The sequence below is a fragment of the Triturus cristatus genome, chromosome 11, assembly GCF_964204655.1.
Source record: "Triturus cristatus chromosome 11, aTriCri1.1, whole genome shotgun sequence".
Lineage (NCBI taxonomy): Eukaryota > Metazoa > Chordata > Amphibia > Caudata > Salamandridae > Triturus > Triturus cristatus.
In genome coordinates this window covers 188,820,017-188,841,740 of record NC_140594.1, presented here as the reverse complement: position 1 = coordinate 188,841,740, position 21,724 = coordinate 188,820,017, and the positions used below count along the sequence as shown (strand labels likewise).

General features: G+C 45.1%; 1 protein-coding gene across 2 annotated transcripts in view; it reads right to left on the bottom strand.

Moving 5' to 3' along the window:
- The window catches only part of PTPN11 (protein tyrosine phosphatase non-receptor type 11), a 663,532-nt gene that overhangs the window by 281,166 nt on the left and 360,642 nt on the right, over nt 1-21,724 (bottom strand). For both annotated transcript variants that reach the window (XM_085636151.1, XM_085636152.1), the window contains exon 6: nt 13,149-13,262. In XM_085636151.1, the coding sequence (XP_085492277.1) occupies nt 13,149-13,262 (114 nt within the window). The remainder of the gene's footprint in view (nt 1-13,148; nt 13,263-21,724) is intronic.

Genomic DNA, 21,724 nt, shown 5'->3' with positions numbered 1-21,724 from the left:
GCACAGTGGCAGCATGTCCTCCACCGCATCCCACAGAGAGTGGGAATAACGGTCCAAGAGACAGGCGGTGTTCAAAGACCGCAGGCCCAAACTGAGCGAAGAGAACAGCTTCTTACCAAACTGTTCCAGTCTCTTGGAATCCCGATCCGGAGGAGCGGACGAGAAGGAGGATTGGGAGGTAGAGGCCTGGATAACCAGACTCTCGGGGTGGGGTGTTGGGATAGAAAACTGGGGTCGCCCGGAGCAGGGCGGTGGCGCCTGGCAACGTTCCTATCCACAGGAGGGACTGTGGAGGGCTTGGACCAGGTGCCCTGCAGAACGTCAGTGAGGGCCTCATTGAATTGCAGCAGAGGCTCAGTGGAGCATGCGGCAGACTGAAGCACCTCAGTGAGGATGTTAGTCCTCACAGCCACGGCAGGCAGCTCAAGCCAGAGGGCTTCGGCCGCCTTGCGCAGCACCACAGAAAAAGCTGCATCCTCCTCCGAAGCCACAGTCGGAGGAGAGATGAATCCAGTGTCCGGTGAGGTATCCAAACCACTGGCCTCCCCCAGTTCATCTGCCCAGTCCTGTGCAAGTTGGCCCTGAAGGGCCATAGGGTCGTCAGACCCCTCCCAGTCGCCCCCGTCATCCGATTCCTGGTAAACAGGAGGAATGATCGGAGCCGGTCGATAGACAATATGTGTCTCTAGCGGCGTCGGATGCGGCGTCGGGACCGGACAGGGGCTGAACCGGGGATCGACGTCGACCGGAGCCGGCGTCGGGGGTGGTATCGGCGGAGGAGGCGTAACGGGCTCGGGCCCCTCGGGGACCTGCGGCGTCGGGGCCGGAGCCTCCAACGGCGCCGGGGCCGGAGCCGCCGGCACGCGAGGTCGCCCAGTCGAGTCCGCGGGGCCCGAAGGCGCGCCAGCGGGCGTCGACGGCGGGGCCAGGCTCCTCATGGCCGAGAGGAAGGCACTGACCTCCGCCGGCGTCGCGTCAGTCCCAGGGACCGTCGGGTATGGGGACTTGCGCGGTGCCTGCGGCTCCTGCGGAGCCGCGGGGGTGGAACCACCCGGACCCTCGGCCGAGTCGCGCGACCGGCGAGGGGAGTCCGAAGAGCGGTGTCGCCTCTTGGACTTCTTGGAGTGCCTCGACTTACCCGAAGACTTCGAGCCAGACGAGTGACGATGTCGAGTGCGGCTCCGCGACCGATCCTTGGACCTCCTCCTGGACCGGGATCGAGAGCGGCGCGGAGCCGAGTGGCGAATGTCGAGAAGCTTGCGGGACCGCTCCTGCCTAGCTTTCGAGGTCAGGGCCATACAATCGGAGTACGACGCCGCGTCGTGGTCGAGGCCCAAGCAGTACAGGCACCGGCGGTGATGATCGGTCACCGACATCAGTCGGTGACAGTCGTCGCAGGCCTTGAAACCAGGCATCCTACCGGCACCAGAGTCGAGAAGTGACCAAAAAGAGTCGAAAAAGTTAGTCAAACATTGACTAAAGGGGTAGCTCTCCCGGATCGCCGCTTACTGGCGTGGAAAAAAGAAGAACTGACGTCAGCGCGCGAGGGCGGCGTCTAAGTACTCCGACGACATCATTCCGGCGCACGACGCCGACGACGGACGCGGAGCCGCAGACGACGCCTAGCGACGCGCAAGGGGTATTGCTGACGAAAAATCTTCCGGATCAAGTCTGACGCCTGGGGATATTCTAAGGTGAGGAATCTAACTAACGTATTTCTTTCAGATATCAAAAGCAAAAACTCAACACAGCCAAAGCACAAGAAATACAAAATAATAATTTACTAACCTACTAACTTTTAATCTTGCGTTCCAGAGGAGCTTTCTACTAGCTGAAAAAGCTCTTCAATGCCTCGTAAGGGGCAGTAAGCGATATGTAAGTACACGTACAATTACAATATATTTCTAGCTGTTGATGGAACCCCTTTCTACTCGGTCACTGTTATTCGACAGACCTATTTTGCAACTTTTTATCAATCAGCCTCATTAAATAGTGTCCTTTGAGCCCACTGCAGCACCTCACTATCCCATAATACTGTGAATTGAATAGGCTGGTTACCTAAACACAATTCCTACACTTACTGGTCAGCCAAGACTATGTTTCTGGGGGTCAGAATATCGCATAAATCATACATTTTCCATAAAATATGATTATGAATTTGTGTTTGTAAATCCTCCTGAAAGAGTGCTGCTTTCATACAGGAGTTAAAATTGTCACACAAGGGCTACTGACACACCGCTTTGCCTGAGACAGTGCGGTCTCCCTGGTACGTTCCTACACACCATCTGGGAATGCCCCAACATCATGTCATAATGGGAAGCAATCATGACCACAATGAGACAAGTCACAGGGGTGGAAATCCTCCCTGAACCAAAACGCTGTCTTATTAATATATGGGAACCAACAGACCTCAATCACACGGACCAGGACTGGGTAAAGCTTGGCCTGGTCCTGGCGAAACGAAACATAGCTCGTAATTGGGGTTCAAGGCAGACTCCTAATCTGCGAAATTGGTGCCAAGACATGGACAATGCGATGGTAACTGAAAAAGCAGTGTATGTACATAGAGGATGCCCCAAAAAATGGGCCAGAATATGGGGAAAATTGAACACTTTCTGTGGTAATATCTGTGAACCCTCTCCCCCCCCCTCCCAAGAGGACACACTATCTGATGTTAGTGATTAATGAAGATTAGAAAGAAAAAAGTATGTATTATGAGACCAGCCCACCTCACTGTATGCCTCATCTATAAACTAACAAATAACACAAGAAGGTTTATGAGAAAGGAAAAATATGTACCTATGTGGAGTGCCTAAGACTACTGTCTGTTATTATGCAAAATGTATAGATTGTATTTTGTTGTAAAATAAAAACAAATTTAAAAAAAAAAAATTGTCACACAAATCCATTGAATGATGCTACTGTAACTTCTGGTAGAATTTACTCTTTGTCACAGTCAGAAAACAACACCCTGAAAGAATATCTAAAACGATATTAGGAATAGTCTTATCACCTATTGCCACCCTTCTTCTATTCCCTCTCTTTTTTTGTTCCCAAAAAAGAATACAACAGACTTGAGACCATGCATTGATTATGGAGTGTTAAAACAAGTCACTATAAAAGACCGATACTCTATCACTCTCATATCTGACATTCAGAAAGCTGTGCAAGGAGCAATCATCTTCACAAAACTAAATATAATAGGGGCCTATTATGTACTCAAAGTAAGAGCTGGAGATGGGTGGAAAACAGCCTTTAGAATGTTTTTGTCAATTCAAATTTCAAGCAATGCCCCAAGGCTATGTAATGCCCCAGCCATTTTTCAAAGTTTTAGGGATGCAGTATTTTTATATCTTCTTTTTTAATCAGTCACTGTGTTCCCGGATCACATCTGAAGATCATGTAATGCATGTCAAATCACAAAGTGCTACTTTGAATAATTCATCATCAAATTCTTAGGATACATTCTTTCTGCAAATGGGATCTTGGATAAAAAAAGATATATATATATAATTTTGGACTGGTCCGCACTAAATTCTTTGTATAAGGAGATGCCACATTTTCCACAGGAACTCAATTACTCATTTACACGCTCCCAGAAAGAGTTCCTCCATTGAGCACTCGGTGAAGGTCACAGTCTTGCATGCTGTGTATTCAGCATGGATTGTCTCTCAGTGCCCCGACAGTTCTGAAGCGAGCTGTCTTAGAATTGCAGCACAGACAATTTATCCCGCTGGTGTTTGCTCTTGTCGAAGAATTCAAAATAGCACAGCTTCACCTCTTTGGTGTCCTGTGGTCTGGTGCAGCCGACGCCTTATTATCAGTTTTCGCCTTGTGTTGAGTGGCTCATTTCCACCGTTACACAGAACCAAAGTCAGAATGAATATAGGTGGCAGCCTCCTCATTATTTTGGCACTGAAGAAGGCCGACAAGGCCGAAATGCATTTGCCGCAGTTTGTATTAAAGTGCTTCCAAGATTCCCCTGAGTGGCCTCTGCTCTTTTCGCAAGGAGGAGGTTCTGTTGATTTGACACGCGTCAGCCAGTGACGCGATTCAGAGGCCCCCGCTGTGCAAGTTGGCTGAGACATGACTGGTTTATGCTACGGCGGTTTCGTTTGATTCTCCAAGGTATTGGTTGGTCTCAGCCCGCCTCCAGGTCTGGGAGAAGAAGAGGCGGTGTATTGGGGTCATTGACTTCGTGCCTGGGCATTGCGGCCCCCGCCTACACTAATCCTCAACTGGGGGGCTGCAGCGGTCTTGGAGACCTGAGGAGGCACCTCAATTTGAACTTTAAAGGATATTGGCTCCCACTGATACCGCGATCCTGCTTGCCGCTGACCACTTGGTTACACAGACCCCACGCATCACCTACCTCGGCAAAAGTGCATCCTGGGACATGTAGTTCACCAGCATCCCGTGAACTGCGTTTGGGTGAGCTTTTCATCTGATGGGGAGGAGCGGATTTCCACCAATGGAGACATGGCAGGACTATTATAATGCGGTGGGTGGCAGCCTCCTCATTATTTTGGCACTGAAGAAGGCCGAAATGCATTTGCCGCAGTTTGTATTAAAGTGCTTCCAAGATTCCCCTGCATGGCCTCTGCTCTTTTCGCAAGGAGGAGGTTCTGTTGAGATATATATATATATATATTTTTTTTTTTAGGTCTCGCCTGACCCAGCGCATGCGCTGGTCTGGCAAGACTTATTGAGAGGGCTCCAAAAAGTGCTACCATGCCAGCCTAGAGCTACAGTGCATGTGCGCGGGTGCGCGCGTCGCGCTTTACCGCGATTACTTTCACTTTCGCGGCCGGGCGGCCGCTTTGATGTTTGATCGTGATTGCGATCGCAATCACTTTCACTTTCGCGGCCGCTTGGTATAGCCAATAGGTCTCGCTTTTGGGACCTTATAAGTATTTAGTTATATAACTGTTGCATGGCTAAACACTTATAAGGTCCCAAAGGCTATGCCAATGCTTGTTTTTTTTTTTTTAACTGGCCAGTACTATTCACAGATTCCATATCCAGACAGAATCTCTTAAACTGCAGTCCATGATTTCCATTTTGGGAAAGTCTTTTCTCCTTCCATAACTTGATTCAGTTATGCCACAGCAAGATGACTGGAAATACGTACTGGTACAAGGATTTTTTTTTTCTTCCTACATAATCCAGACTTCTTTCAGGACGTTAGCAATGTCACTTGCTCAATTCTCACTTTGGAGGTATCTTGTTTTTTTGTCAGCTCCTTGGATCCTGTAATGTGCCTTAGTCCACTGCCTAGAATCTCCGATTTTATTTTTATTTATGTATGTATTTTTGTTTTGGATTACATTTTTTCCCTGAATAGGATGGAATTTTTCCAACAGTTATTCTCCTCTTTTCCTTACTCCATTGAAATCTTAAATCTGGAGTTGGAAGCAGTTGAGGAGCACATGTCCTTATCTCTGTGACAAGAGAAGAATTTGAAGAACTTGCCCTGAAAAACAGTCACTGACACATGTTTTTGGGGAAGTTGCACAATTTTATCACAAATGTAGTGCAAATTATTAATCCTTCCCCGTTTAATCCCAGGGTGTAACAGAAGGCCATGTAGCACCTCATGTGCAAGGGGGTCCAACATTACATTTCAAAGGGAGTCCCCACTGCCCTGCCAGCTAGCTGCAAAGCAATAACATTTGCAGCAAGCAGGCCGGTTTGGTGTCATGACCAGCAACAGCCTGGCTTGGACACGTAATCGACATCTGCCAACCTGTCCAGGCAGAGGTACCTGCTTGAGTCCACTTAGTGGAATTAAGGTAATGACAGACTGCAGCAGCAATTTTATTCAAATAAGAGAGCTGTCAGCTGCTATTTACACACAGTTTAATGCGGGGAAATGGAGGCACAGATCACCTTAGTCTGGGCATATTTTTTGCATTACTGGGGCTAGTAAGTCAAAGGCCTTGATCAACTCGGAAAAAGTAGATACAAAATTTAGCTTTTGTTTGAACTGTCAAAATGTTTAAAAAAACATGCACTTCTGTGACAGTGCTGCCAAGCTATCTGAACTATCTTCAGGAGCTTCAGTCATCACTTCTATGCATTATGGGATTTGAAGTTACATTTTAATCATTGTAAGTATAAATCAGAATATGCTCTTGGCTAAAAAAACACATCAGGAGCCACTTGCGATCTTTATTGAGACTGCCAGGTAATGTGTTTTGTTATGCTAGGAGCAGTGTAGAAAAGTGTCCCTGAAAACATTTACAAGTTTGTCTTATAATTCGCAGCACAAGTTGTTTCTTTTTAGACTCTAGTTCTGCTCCAGCCAAACCAAACCAGTCATGCGCACTTCCCTGTTCTCCATCCAGGCTGCATTACAGCCTGCATGGAGCACATGCCCACCCCTCCAGCCCCTGGCTGGGCGCCATGTCACGGCGCTCAGACCAATCACAACTCTGCATTGCAACGTTGTGAGTGGCTCAGGGGAGGGAGCCTGGCTGCCTGCTTCCTGTAATCGGAGACAAGCGAGTAGGAGCAGCAACACGGGACCGGCCTCAAGATAAATTTATGTTTTTTATTTTGCCCCCTGCCCCGAGTAATCCCTTCCCTGCACCCCGCTCCCCCCACCCGCGAGCCATACCGGCCACCGCTGTATACTAGATTCCATTGCACCATTACAACTAAAAAGATCCCCACTAAAGACTCCTAGCCATGGTACCATGCCAGACTCAATACTGAAAGACGTACCTTAAGAATAGTGGAATGGTGGACTCCAGTTCTGCTCCAGCCAAATAAGCAACAAATATTTCCTGGTAGAAACAGATGCCTCAGATCATGCCATAGGAGCAGCCTTGATTCAAACTAACACTGATGGGAATAAAGATAGCATTGCTTTTTTTACTCAAGAAAATTGTAGCTGACTTTAGATGACTTTCTGGAGATTGAAATGTTAATGAAAATTTCACGCTGGAATTTTGGGGCATCAATGAGCCCCCGTTTCTCTGAATTTCGTTCTATGTGCTCATTGTCAGGACCATATTTACAAACGTACACTTTAGAGAAAGCTCAGAGACTACAGGCCCTAACCAAAATTGAAGTTTCAAATTAAATCAGTAAACAACTGGAACATCATCTTTTGTTCATAGATTCATTTTCAAATTAACTGCATTTTGTGTGTGGCTCCATCCTCATCTTTCTGTTTAAGTTACAGGTCAACAGCAGTGCCAAATTTAATGATGAATCAAAAAACAAATGACCTCCGCTTCTAGGGGTGGCCAACATGACATCATCATGAGCAAACATAAGTAGCTGTAGCCATCAACCCTGAAACCTGAAGATGTGAGCAATTACCATTTTATAGTGCTTGCACAACATCATTAAAATCTAGACTTAAGAATAGGGACTCTATGGCACAAGTATTTAAATCAAAGGGATAAGGCAAAGAGCAAGCAGGTCTAAATCTCTAGCTGTATAATTGCAATATTGTTTGCCAAATGCATCAACACAATCAATCAACATGAGATTCAACCATGAGTGAATTATTTTTACATAAGAAATATTTTTCAAATACAAAGAGAGAACATGGAAATCAAACCACCTTTTTCTACACAATGCTCAATAATAGGGGTTTAGAAAGCTGAAATAATGAAGAAAAATGCCTATGAAGTGAACATATTTGGAGCCATAAAATAAATCGGCCAACACTGATGACAGTCTAGCATGACCACTTCTAAATCACATTCCTAATTAAAGAAGCTGTGAGAGTTAACACAGCGCAACCAATGAAACCCAAAATCTGGAAAAGGAGTTTGAGAAATATCAACACTGAACATCCGACATACCCGAGCGGCAACCTCAGGCCTTCACCTGAAATCATATCAGATGTACTGATGCTTACAGACCACTATCTCAGCTCCATGACGACTATCCTAGCAGGGGCAGCTCCTCCACTATGGCAGAGGAGCTTCGCCCCACTGCTTTTAAGCAGTGTGAAGAAGAGAAACCTAAAATTATAATCCCTTTAAGTTATTATCATTTTATGCTTCGTGACGTGTCCTGCTGCTTTGCGGGCGTGCGGGGCTGCGCTGTGAGCAGAGCAGGGGAGGAGTGGTTTGCCCCCTCCTAAGTGCACAATGCCTGACTGGTCGGCCCTCTCGGGCCGCCCAAACCAGTCATGCACACTTCCCTGTTCTCCATCCAGGCTGCATTACAGCCTGCATGGAGCACATGCCCACCCCACCAGCCCCTGGCTGAGCACCATGTCACGGCGCTCAGACCAATCACAACTCTGCATTGCAATGTTGTGAGTGGCTCAGGGGAGGGAGCCTGGCTGCCTGCTTCCTGTAGCCGGAGACAGGCGAGTAGGAGCAGTGACAAGGGACCGGCCTCAAGGTAAATTTGTGTTTTTTATTTTGCCCCCTGCCTCGAGTAATCCCTTCCCTGCACCCCGCTCCCCCCACCCGCAAGCCATACCGGCCGCCGCTGTATCCTAGATTCCATTGCACCATTACAACTAAAAAGATCCCCACTAAAGACTCCTAGCCATGGTACGATGCCAGACTCAATACTGAAAGACGTACCTTAACCCCTTCCCTGCTCATGACGGAACCGTTCCGTCATGAGCCACGGTTGGCGTGTGCTCATGACGGAACGGTTCCGTCATGACAATCCTGTTGGCGGCCGCTCCGCCTGCGCGGCGCTGTTTCCCCGCCTGTGCGAGGGGACAACGCAAATGGGCGGAGTCATGACGGAACCATTCCGTCATGAGCACAGCTCAACTGTGGCTCATGACGGAGCGGCTCCGTCATGAGCACAGGCCCGCCGCGCTGCCCCCCTGCCCCCCCCAGCGCTGCAGCGGAATGTCCGCAGCAGCGAAGGGGTTAAGAAGAGTGGAATGGTGGAGGAGATCTTCTCCGACCCTCGATCACCACAAGCATTTGAGAACAACTAGGAATTCTTACTGCAAAAATATCAGAAGGTCAACAGCTAATTTGTTAAGAAACCAACTAGATCAAGCTAAGAACCGACCAAAAAAACTATTTGAACGTGTGAAATCATAATCAAATGGCCTTCTCAACCCTCCACAAGCTGGATCCAGTTTGTTGCCTAGTTGCAATGATTTTGCCTCCTCCTTCCTCGAGAGGACTGAAATTATTAAGACAGAAAAATATTAAGACAGACCTGCAAAGGGCAATGGAGCAGCATACCCTCTCTCCCAGCGCATTCCTTTCCCCCGCCCTCACTCTCTCATCCACCTGCACACCCAGACTCAACCTCAAAAACAATGCTTCATGATCATCCTTTAACACATGCAAAATCCTCATAATTCTTGCAGCATTGAAACCATCTAACAACTTCCTCAACCCTCTGCCCGCTGACTTTTTCAATGAGATCAAATCATCAGTACTACCACTATGGACCAAGATTGTTAATGCTTTCCTACTTCAAGGCCTTATCCCCAACTGCCTAAATTCAGGACAGGTGTCCCCCATCCCAAAAAAAACATCAGCGGACCATACGGATTGAAACAGCTACCACCAATCACCAATATTCCTACTTTGGAGAAGCTCTTGGAAAAATTTGTGCAGACCCACTCTGCAACCACATCGAACAATTCCGCCTCCTGGACCATTTACAATCTGGCATCCGCCCGGGCCACAGAGCCAAATCAGTTATGAGTCACTTAGTGGATGATGCACTAAAAATGATGTACAAAATGAATCTTGCTTCCTAATCCTGCTTGACCTATCATCGACATTCGACACAGTTAAACACGAAAATGTACTAGATCCCCTGTGATACAGAATGGGCTTATCAGGATCCGTCCTAAACTGGTTCAGCTTATTCCTCCAAAATAGCTGCTAGACTTTACACAGGTTTAAAAATAAACTGTCATATCTCCCCCGACCTTACAACTCTCAACTGGCTCCCCTATGAAGTGAGAATTCAATAAAAAATAGCTTGCATGACCCATAAAGCCCTTCACTTCAATAGCCCGAGATATCTGGCTCAGAAGTTGGTGCTTTCAGGTGGTGACAGATTTTCCAGAAGCTCCAGCACTATTGCTAAACCACAGAGATTCTCCAAAAAGAAATCATACAACCAAGTATTTTCTAGGATCACACCAAGAATCTGGAACTCACTGCCCCCGGAAACCAGACTGAATCCTTCAAAGGTAGTCTTCAAGAAAGAAGTGAAGTCTTTACTCATGAGAAAACTTTTGCCCTATTCCCGTGGATGTGCCCCATTGTTCTCTTCCGCTATGACGATTGCTTGCAATCATTCTTTTGATTATTGTTATTCTTGTTTTATGCTCTCAAGTCAATAAACTTTATTCAATCTAATTTAAAAACATAGATCATAAAAGTATACATATTTAAAATAAATGTTCTCTTCTAAGAATTAAAAAACTGATGGTTAAAAGAAGAGTTTTATGCTCTCATCTCTGCATCTATTTGCATCGGAGAACACTATTTCCACTTCCTCTGTCATGTGTAAAGCGCTCTGATACACACATGGGTTTTGTTCATGCAATATAAAATTGTCTAAATTAAAACAACAACAACATAAAATAACATCAATGTTGAAGCAGGTGCTGACAGCAGGCTATTACATTGTAATAACAAAGCACTTGCATTTCTGAATTACACATAATGACCAATAGCCCTCCTGGCAATACAAATTAAAATGAGACTGTCTTAAAGAAGGCAGATATCCAGCAACCCAAAAGGACTAGTGAAACACAGTTCATGCTGTAGCCAACATTATATGTAGTTGTTGCTCCTGGTATCCAACAAACATAAGATATGCCCAAAGAATTACTATTAGCTAAAGAATAAAAAGTGGAGAGCAGAGTTTGATGTAGTAAATACATTTTATATCAGAACACTTTCATAGAAATATGGAAATGTGAACAAATAGAAAGGGTGCATGGAATGAAAGAAGGTGAATTTGACATTCTACACTAAAAATTGCTTATTTTAATTGGATAAATATATCAGTTTCAGACATATGACAAAAACTGTTGCTTTTTAAATACAATATGAAAATAAAAAGATTTTGAACAACATGAAAATTAAGTCTTTACTGACTCCTTCCTTGAAATTTGTTTGTTTTCCTATTTACTCTGAGAAATGTCTTTTATGGGTAAATAGTCTTTGTAGGTGACAAATATAATACTGCAGTCAATTTCATGTAAGTAATTGAGAACTCTCCAGTTGTTATTTGATTCAACCAACTTTGTATCTATTTATAGTGTAAAAAGTGAAGGTCAAGCTGATAAAGGGCATGTACAAGTATTTTGATAATTTGATAATATTTCCAAGTCCATGCAATTTAACACCTGATCCACTGTGCCACCTTTGTTCCTCAAATCATCCAATAATTTGGTTAATATCCATCTATTCCAGTCGTCTAAATAAACACTTAATTTCCTGTAAAATATAGGGCGAGCATCGTACAATGAAATTGGTTAAGATGATAGATCCCTACTACCATCATTTTTATATGTAGGCACAAAAAATCCCCATTTAAATGGCAAAGAGAACCATCAACTTGGACAGTATTTATACACACTGCAGGCAGGATAGATGACCAAAAGCACCAGCTTAATAGTGGTCATTAGCTAGATTACCATGATGCACAACCTTGTTTGATTATCCTCTAATATGGAGTCAATAAAATTCAGAAATGGCTTTATGAAAGAGGCTAGGGCTCTGTGACTCAAACTGAGGAAATGGACTTTAAAAACCTGCATCGCTTCAACTATACTATACTCAGGCTCATATATCAATGATGTTTTTGAACTCATGGAGAAAGCAGGAAGAAATGTTGCTAAGTCGTCACATAGATGCAAATGTTGGGGTCCTGGTTAAGGTGTTCAGGGGCTGGATGTACTGATGGTTAAAGGAGGTTACTGAAATCTCATTTCAAAATTATAGAAGGTTCAATTTGTTTAGAGCATTAACAAAGAAGATAAATCTTAGAAATCTATTGGGGTTGGCAGACACTGCTACTAAATTGTCACTAGCAGCTGCATGGAAGAAGGAAAAGTTATTGAATAAGTGGGAACGAACAGCAAAAGTATGGGACAGTTTGGTTCTAAATTTGTGGTAAACAATAAAGCTACCTTACCAAGGAACATATGCTGGCAAACCAGAAAGAGTTCTTGCACTTACTCAAGTCTTGAGTTTATTGACAGTATTAGTGAAATGCATGCTTTCCGTGACACTACAGTCACGAGAATCAGTACTTTTTCCTTACTAGAGTATTGGTTTCCCATACCTAATATTTCCCTTTTTGGGGTCGGACAAAAGGGTATTTTTCTCTTTCAGCAAAGTCAGCTCTACAAACTCCTGCTTCTGTGCATTTCATGCAGAGATGCAGAAAAGTATCCTCAACTCCACAATAAAACCAGGGTTTTGAGGCTTGGTGATAGTGAAATCCCTGCTTTCTAACTTGATGATTTGGGTTCCGTTCTAAAACTGGTCTGGAGTGGCCAGAAATCCAGGTGATCGGCTCAATGATAAACTAGGACTGACCTCAAATGTAAGTAATAACCAAGCCTTACCACTTGCAGCTATACAATCTGAAGTGATCCTTCAATTGTTGCCTAGCCATGTAAATAAATCTGGGAACTATACCTGTTCTATAAGTTATACCCAAGCTCACTTCAACATCTTATCAGAATACTGCAGCTAGTTCTGGTACTACAACATAATGGTGTTCAAATGTATTAACTGTTCTGCAGTGCCTATACTGGCTCCCAGTTAGACAGCAAAAAAAGTTGAAAGCTCTCAGGGTAATGTAAAAGGCGAATGAGCCCCATTTTCTATACCAGTAAAATTGTCCTACCTCAAGGATTTGGCCCTAAAGGGATAATGAGGATCCAGGCCACCTCCTTATGGACAAAGATTCCAGTTCGTTTGAGGTTGTAATCCAACTACCCTCTCTTCCTTGGACAGCTGAATACATGGCTATTCTCCAGCAATGCAAAAGCAAACAGTTCTTTTCCTGCTAGTAGCCTAGTTTCTGTCATACAAAGCATGTACCAGTAGAGGTGTGCTATATGCATATATACATTTACTAACTTTCCTAGAAGCGACAAAGCAGTCATCAGAATATATTCAAGACAGTAAGATACATGTTAAAAAAAATGGCACCTGACTTACCTCAAATTCTTCCCAAAAGCCTTGTTTCACCTTATCTGTTGTCTCTGCTAACTTGCTTAATTCTTTCACACGGCTTTCAATTTCAGCAGCATTGATACGTGTTGTGTTCAGTGGCTAGTGGAAATAGACAAAAACTATTAAGTGAAAAAAAATAATAATAAAGGATAGTATAGTTCTACTTTCCACAGTATTCGATTACTTCCAGTTATAAGAGAAATGCAATGATTTCATGTATAAAAAGAAGATTGCAAACAAATTTATATTAGCAATACTTTTAATACATGTAATAATATCAGAAATAAAACAAAAGTGCCAACATTAAATAGTAAATAATCTGGTTATCTATCTTATGCTAGTTGCTTCGAAAAATATTCTTCCTTTAGTTTCAAATATGTTTGAGGTTTACCACAAAAGTTTGCAACATTGTTCATAGCTGGTGGGACCATGTTACAACTTTCATTGTAGCAATATTGGCGGTCCAGAGAGCTTCTAATTTTTTGTATTTGACAAGAATTGATGAAGATACAAAATTTCAGGAATCATCTGGTATTGCCAATACCAGCGCACTTAAGACTGAAGCATGTGGTCACTGCCACTAAAAAATTAACACTGACAGCATACATTTTGAAAGTCATTTAACTTAGCAGCATAATGGAATTTTACAAGAAATTAAAATTCATGAGATACAGATCTCACGACCCCATAAAATGAAAAGTAACTTACTTGTAATACTTTTTCTCCATCTTGGGAAATTTAATTAAATCCCTGAATAAAAAAAAATGTCCCCACTTGCAAGACAATGGAAACACATTTCAGAGAAAAGAACTCCATAAAACAATAAAATAACATTGTAACATCTAAAGTTAACTTTATCTGACGTTTTAACTACAATTAGAATGTAAATAGAAAGTAACCCATCAACTTGATTTAAGAAGCTCCTCATATATTCCCATTTAAAAGGAAGACGCTAAAAATGTGACTACATTGACAACTGCATTGAAAAGGAATTTCACAGTCATAATAAGAGAGCGAGTAGCTCCAGAATCCAAGAATACACTGCAGTAACCACTGGAGAAACCGGCAGTGGCAAAGCCAATAGGTTTCACCTATCTATGCAAGATCTATTGGCTTTGTCAATTTATTTATTTTTAGACATGCAGCACAGCAGCATAAGCTGCTGGGGAACATGACTTAAATTAAAGGGGAAAAAAGCGTTATAATGCTGCCAGCGTTGACGGATCATAGCACTTTTGTTAGGTCTCGCCTGACCCAGCGCATGTGCTGGACTGGCGAGACTTTTTGTGAGGGCTCATAAAATGCTACCATGGCCAGCCTAGAGCTACAGTGCATGTGCGCGGGCGCGCGCTTAGGAGCAGAGGCTGACAAACCTTGTCATGCTCATTAAGCGCCCGGCGATCACTTTCACTTTCGCCCGAGATCACTTTCGCAGCGCCCCTTTGATGTTCTCGTTCAAAGAACATCAAACATCAAAGAACATGTTGTTGTGTTAATGCTTTGCTGCGCCCGTTTGACTTACAATGTGCTTTCTCTTTCCACAAACTCGATGTTTGTGTTCCTTTATTTTGAGATGCTTTTAGTATTACTGTTTTGTGACTTAAAGAACATTAAGGAAATGTTACTGTGAAACTGGACAACGTTCACAGTGTTTATTTCTGATCGCAGCAGCTGCTTCATGTCCGTTGCACCATTCGAAGAGTCCTTTTGTTGGCGCTTTCATGAGGACATGATGATGAAGCTGGAAACTTTTGGCACAGTTAATCGATTAGGCCTATGTAGCGCTTTAGATCTCATAGCGCTATGGTGGGTGCAGCAGAGTACAACTCATGAAATATGGGGTGCAACTCACAAGGAGGGGGCAGGTTTGAGTGCACATTGGCTGCAATGGAACTCTTAAGATGATGGGCTGTGTGTATCCATTATCAGCACTCAGTCTTCGCTAAGTGATCTTGTTTGTTTTGTTGTTGTGTTAATGCTTTGCTGCGCCCGTTTGACTTACAACGTGCTTTCTCTTTCCACAAACTCGATGTTTGTGTTCCTTTATTTTGAGATGCTTTAAGTATTACTGTCACACACACAACCACAACTACACACACAACCACACCCACACAACCACACACAACCACACCCACACTCACACCCACAACCCCACACACAACCACATGCACAACCACACAACCACACCCACACCCACAACCACACACACAACCACAACCACACACAACCACACCCACACCCACAACCACACACACAACCACACACACACAACCACAACCCCACACAACCACACACACTCAACCACACACACAACCACAACCCCACACACAACCACAACCCCACACACAACCAAAACCACACAACCAAAACCACACACACCCAACCACACAGCCACACACACAACCACACACAACCACATCCACAACCACACCCACACCCGCACACACACACAACCACACACACTCACCACACACAACCACAGACACACACAACCACAACCGCACCCACAACCACACCCACAACCGCACCCACAAACACACACACACACAACCACACCAAGCATTGGCATAGTCAATATGTCTCGCCTTTGGGAACTTATAAGTGTTTAGCCACGCAACAGTTGATATGGATGCACCAAGGATATTGTGCTGCATAACTAAATACTTAGAAGGTCCCAAAAGCGAGACCTATTGGCTATGCCATTGCTTGTCTTTTTTACTTTAAGCCATGTTTCACAGCATCATAGGCTGCTGCGCAAAATGTCTCAAAAAGTGTGATAGCCAGAAACACAAACATGTGCAAGGGAGGAGAGAGCTGCAACAGATAGCGGGAGGCGGATGGGGGAGAACGAACACGAAGGAGGGGTAGGGTAGGAAGATAGACTGCAGAGACCATAGCAAAAGCTTTTTTTTAAGTACTTGACAGAGTGTGTGGCCAGTGGAAGGAGACTGGCTGCCAGCAGGATGCCATACTAAACCCATGCTCCATGGCAGGGACAAATACAGAAGCCCTGGGAGGAAGCAGTAGACACTTTCAGCTGACAGACAAGAATCAAAGAAACAAGAGTGACGTGGAAGTAAACCAATGGCAAGTCATGCTAAAAGGCGGGCTCTAAAACCTGCTTTAAGCTTCTTCTTGGTTAACAAAAGTTTTAACTGCCAGTGCATGCACTGTCTCAGGCGAAACCTAAAAATTGGCCACTCAGCTAATTTTGAGAGGTCAACTGAAGAAATTTTATTGATTCCCATTTCATTATCCACACAGAATAGTGTGACCAGATTTTCAACACAAAACAAAAAAACGGAACAGGTTATAGACTTAGAAGTAGGACCAAAGATTGCAGCAACCTTTGACATAAAATGAGGACTATTTGGCAGCTGTCAGTGATAAAAACGGTACTACAATGACCGCCTCCTCCACAGATGAAGATTTAAGGGCGACAAATCCAAGGTCTTTTATCAGCTGCAAACTTAGTTCCATTTCAACAGACTCTGCCCTAAACATTTGCTATAGTTGGTGACCACACTTGCCTTGACACTTCAAGTATGTGTTCTTATTAAATAAGTCAATATGCTATAGTCGTCAAAATCAGGTACTGCTGCAGTAGCAAATCTGTAAAGGGGCGAAGAGGAAGGACAATGAGACAACCCAGTGATGTCATGGTTGGCAAAGGGTGCGTAATCTCACTGTGCAACTTCTTACAATTTGGTGAGGTGGTTGGGGACCTGTTGTACTTTTAAATGATAATTTTAATCATTTACGTCTATTGTGCAAATAGTCTGTGATAAAAGCAATGTGGAGCTGCTGATATAGAGGGATGGAGAGCAATGGCCTCTTTTCAGTTGTACCCAACACGAGTCTCACACAAATGGAAGCTGAATCAGCTTTCGAAAACCACAGGTGTCAATGTCACATAGCCTGGTAACGGCTGGCACCTCTTTGTTAAAAGCCATTGGGATCCGCTCCCCTGGGTGTGCGCAAGTTCCTAGGTATGGTTGCATTTTTTGGGGGGGGTGAGCGTCACCATGTTTTTTTGACCCCCGGTGGGTAAGTAAAGTAGATAAAGACAGCAAGGCAATGTTAAAAAGTAAAGCAGATGTTTTTGTTTAAAGTAAATGTAGAATGTGAAGAAGTTGCCGATATTTGTCTCCGGAAAAGATGGCAGCCAAGAGACCTTATTCAACTCCGACTTGTGCCCAAGAATGTTTAAACAAATGGCCGGTATTTTTTGGGAAGGAGTGGAAACACAAAACAGGACAAACAACATAGAGAAGAATTCCCACAACCATTTAAATACTCATGTTGTGAGTCTTGTGCTGTCGTGGAGGCTGGGAAGGCGAGTCCTGTGTGGTTGCTGATGGCAGGTGCGGCCGGGGTGGTAGATCGACAAATGCATTTTGCCTGACCACAGGATCAGTGGGTTCCATAGCTTCCGCCACAAAAAGGCTGGGAAACCGGCTGAAGTGGTTGTCAGTAGGGGATACCCTTGCCAGAGCCACAGAAAGCTTGAAAAAGCTGATGCGGTTGGTGTGGCACAGCAGACAACCCCCAGGAGCACGCTGTGGCCTGGCTGTGTTTTAAACTCGTCAGAGCGGAGTCCATTTTATACCCAAAAAGGCAGGTCTCTTTAAAGGGTATGTACATGAGGTCCGACTGGACATCTCTGGAGAAAAGAGTAGATCTCATCCAGGTGCGGTGACGGAGAGCTCCGCAACTCAGTGGCGGGCGCCACAAATAAAGGGTGGTGAGGCCGGAGGGACAGTGCAGGAGAGGAGGAGTTAGAAATATTTAAAGATTTTAAAAAAATAAACTTACCTTTAGCTGCCGGCCGCCTCCAGCATCGCCTCATGTCCGCCGCCTCTCCTCTTCATGGGTCCCAGCATCTCCTGGGAAAAACTCCCATCCAAACCCCGTGCTGCAGAGCAGCTCGTGGATTGGCCTGAGCGGGCTAAAAATATGCTCTGCTCAGACCAGGGAGTCTGTGGGGGTTTCTCCAGCCCAGCTGTTCAATGCAGCTGGGCTGGAGAAAACCTAAGTGCGCATGCATGTTTTGGTCGGCCTCAGATGGCAGGCCAAACACACATGAGCACTTAGGGAGTGGAGTGCACACAGCACTCTTCCTCCCCCCTCCCATGCCTAGGCCCGCCCCTGCATACAGCGATGGCTAAGAGCCGGCAATGCCAGGCAGTGGGGCGACGCTCCTTCGCCATTACGGAGGAGCCGCCGCTACTGCCAATGGATCATCCTAAGAAATCCTAGCATCCAGGCCACAACAAGCAGTAAATTTGGAGACGTCATGGCCAACTTGAGAGCCAGACTTGTAGAAGAACCTTTAAAGACGCAGAGTCCGCGAGAGTACTTTGGAAAGCATTCGGGGTAAGGATGTTGCATCAAAAAAGTTGGGTCACTGGGGCCAGGATTATGGGGCTGCACAATCTGCCGATTTAACGGAGGTCCAGAGTAAGCTTTGTCTGGACCAGTCTGCCCGGGTTGAAGTACTTTGATCAGCATGTTAGTTTTGAACTCCAGGGTGGAGAGCTGGAGGTCCAGAACCTCAGTCACCCTCGGCATAAACACTGTAAAGGAGAAACTTTCATCAGTGGCAGGGCCTAAAGGTGAGACTAGGCCAGTTTCAGGGGAGGTGTTGATATGACTGATAACGTAGAGGTCCTCATACCAATTTTCTTCACAGTAAAGAAGTTCAAATTCCATCTCCAGATTCAAGTTCCTTATCAGAGCCTGTCCACATATTGAATTTAGAAATGAGCCCTGCTCTGGGGAGTGGCTAAGGGGAAGCATGCAAAGCCTGTGGTTCAATGGACACAGAGCACTGCCCCGGTCAAAGTTAGGATGGCACCACCTCAGTGTTGTAGAGAGGACAATGGGTTGTGCCTCGTCCTCTGGCATCAATGGTGTTGAAATCGTCATTAGGGTTACCGGTGCAGAGCTGGAGGTGAAGTCGGCAAAAGTACCATTAAGGCCAGGTGATGGGTTCATAGGGTCCAACAGGCACTGAGGGCGAACCCACTGGCGTTACCCCAGATGGGGCATCTCTCTACTCCATGGGGCCATCAGGCACTCCATAGGGCGTGAGAAGGGATCCAAATATAGGTTTGTGGAACTCTTCAGTGTAATAACAGATGCCCCCGTTGCCCCTGGGGGGCCAAAGATCCAGGGGGCCCCCTCAGCACAGTACCCTTGCCTGTGAGCTCCTGGCTCAATCCGGAGGGGGTGCTCAAGTTTTGTTATGCCAATGGAATTCTTGGATCTGTCTCGGTGTGGCAGTGGGCCCTGGAGGCTTGGGTTGTACTGAGACAGGATGCGGGATTGGCTCAGACTTTCTGGAGCGAAATCGAGACGCGGCTACACATTTATGCCTTCTCAGGTGTACGGGAGTGACAGTTTGTATTTTTCCTTAGACTCACCTTAGGATTTGGAATATGATGATGATCAATCTAAGGAACGCCTTCTGGAAAGGGAATGGGACTGAGGCTGATATTTAGACCTGGACCAGTCAAGACACAGGGTGCTCCGATGCTTGGCAACGTAGAGCTTTGACCCACAGTCCCGAATGGACTTTGGATTTATCATCGCACAATCACTGCACGTCTCAGAATCGTGAACTGACCCCAGGCACCACAGGGAAACCTGATGGGAATCTGTCACCAACATCTGCTTGCGACAGTCTCTACATCGCCTTGGGAGATTACATTTCCATTGCACACTGGATTTTGAACTTTGAGGTAACAGGTCTCGAAATGAGAGGTAGCAATGGATCAGCATCTTGTGCCGCAGAAAGGAAGGAACTGAAGTTAGCATGCAGAAGTGCCGCTATCATTTTCAAGGCGGAACAGCATCATTGGCAGCAGCACAGCGTCACATTGTCACAGATCTGGCTTGGTTGTTGGGCTGTGTGAGTTTCAAATCTCATAAATAAGGTTGAGCTGGATAATTGTTTTCTCCCATGCGAGAGATGAGTCAGACCAGTCACTATCGTGATTACACCTGTGCCACGTAAAAAGAAGGAATTGAGGGGAGAAAGCCTGCAACTGGGTCCTGTCGACAGACTTGGATTCAAAGAGAGCTGACCAATCCCATAGGTCTGACGAAAATAGTGTGGTATAAGACTCATAATCCTTGCCTCCTTATTTCTTCTTGAGGCTGCTGTGGAGGCGGATGGTGTAGGCCAGCAGGACTTCGAGATACTGTTATGGGCATATAGGACATATATATGTCAAAAGGCAAAGGTCTCCGAAGGGGGACCATGATGGCGAGAATTGAAGGGGTGATGACTCTTCGGAGCTGAGTGAACCAGAGCAGGGTGAATTACACAATGTTGAAAGGTGCCTATAAGCAAAGTCAGAGTTGTTGGCTAAAAGAGGCCCAGAAGCTCCAGACTGACTCTCCCAACAGACATAACAGCTGCTATCCAGGGCTACAGAGTAGCATGGGAAGGAAAGATAGTTACAGAATCTATTCAGGGCAACCTACTTCAAGTAGATCTACATAAGTTCGAAGAGGAGGTGATAGAGACGGAAGAACAAGTAGGCGTGCTGGCGCTCAAGGAAAGCAATCTGAGGGTGGGGTTGCCGCCTTGATGCACAATCGGCTAGGATGGAGTAGAGAATTGAAGATGCAGAAGGGTGGTCTGGCGCAGCAACCTGAGGTTTGTTAAATTTTCCCCCAAAAAAATGATGGAAGGACCTTCAGCAGAACTTTACCTTGAAGACTGGATAACAAACATGCTGAAACCCAAGCAACTGTCCAAGTTCTTCTTAATTGGACATACACAAAGGTCGCCGATTGTGCCTCAGCTTCCGGGGGAACCCCCTTGGTAACGATTGCCAGGCTATTTAACGATGTGGTGATATCCTGAAACACTGATGTGAGACAGGGCCACCACATTTAAGAACAGACTAATAGTATTTTTTCCAGATTGTAAGGAAATTACTCTTTTTGTATGGTCACCTCCAAGTTTTTTCAAATTATGCTGCTGGTTTTTCAACTCAGAGTTTAAAGAGGGCTGACCTCAGTGCCAGTATCCTGTCTCTAAAATGTATGTTGGATTGGCTGAACCCAATTGGAGACTGCTAAATTACCTGTAAATCTCTAGAATATGGTACCCCGGTATTCAGGGCATGTACGTTATAGGGGTATCATAGGGCTTGTAGGACTGGTTGTGCCACCCTTGAGGTCCCCCAAGTAAAACAAGCCCCCTAGTCTGCTACTGCAGACTGGCAGAGCTGTTGTTTACTGATAGCCTGATTTGGCCATTAAAAGCAATGGTAAAGCTACTACATCCCCTGAACATCTGTGTAAGTCACCCCTCTGACAGGCCTACTGAGTACTAAAGCAGGGCACAACACATGACAATGGCAGGACACGTAGCTTACATGTCCTAACAGTTAACACGCAAAAACATAATTTTTACTGAGAAAAAACGTGGTTGTCCAATTGGTGAGTACACGATTACACGCGGATGCCTCACCAGTCCTGAAAGGTGAAACCAAAGTGGGCACTCCAAGGTATCCAACAACTCGTTGCATTAAGCCAGACTTGTA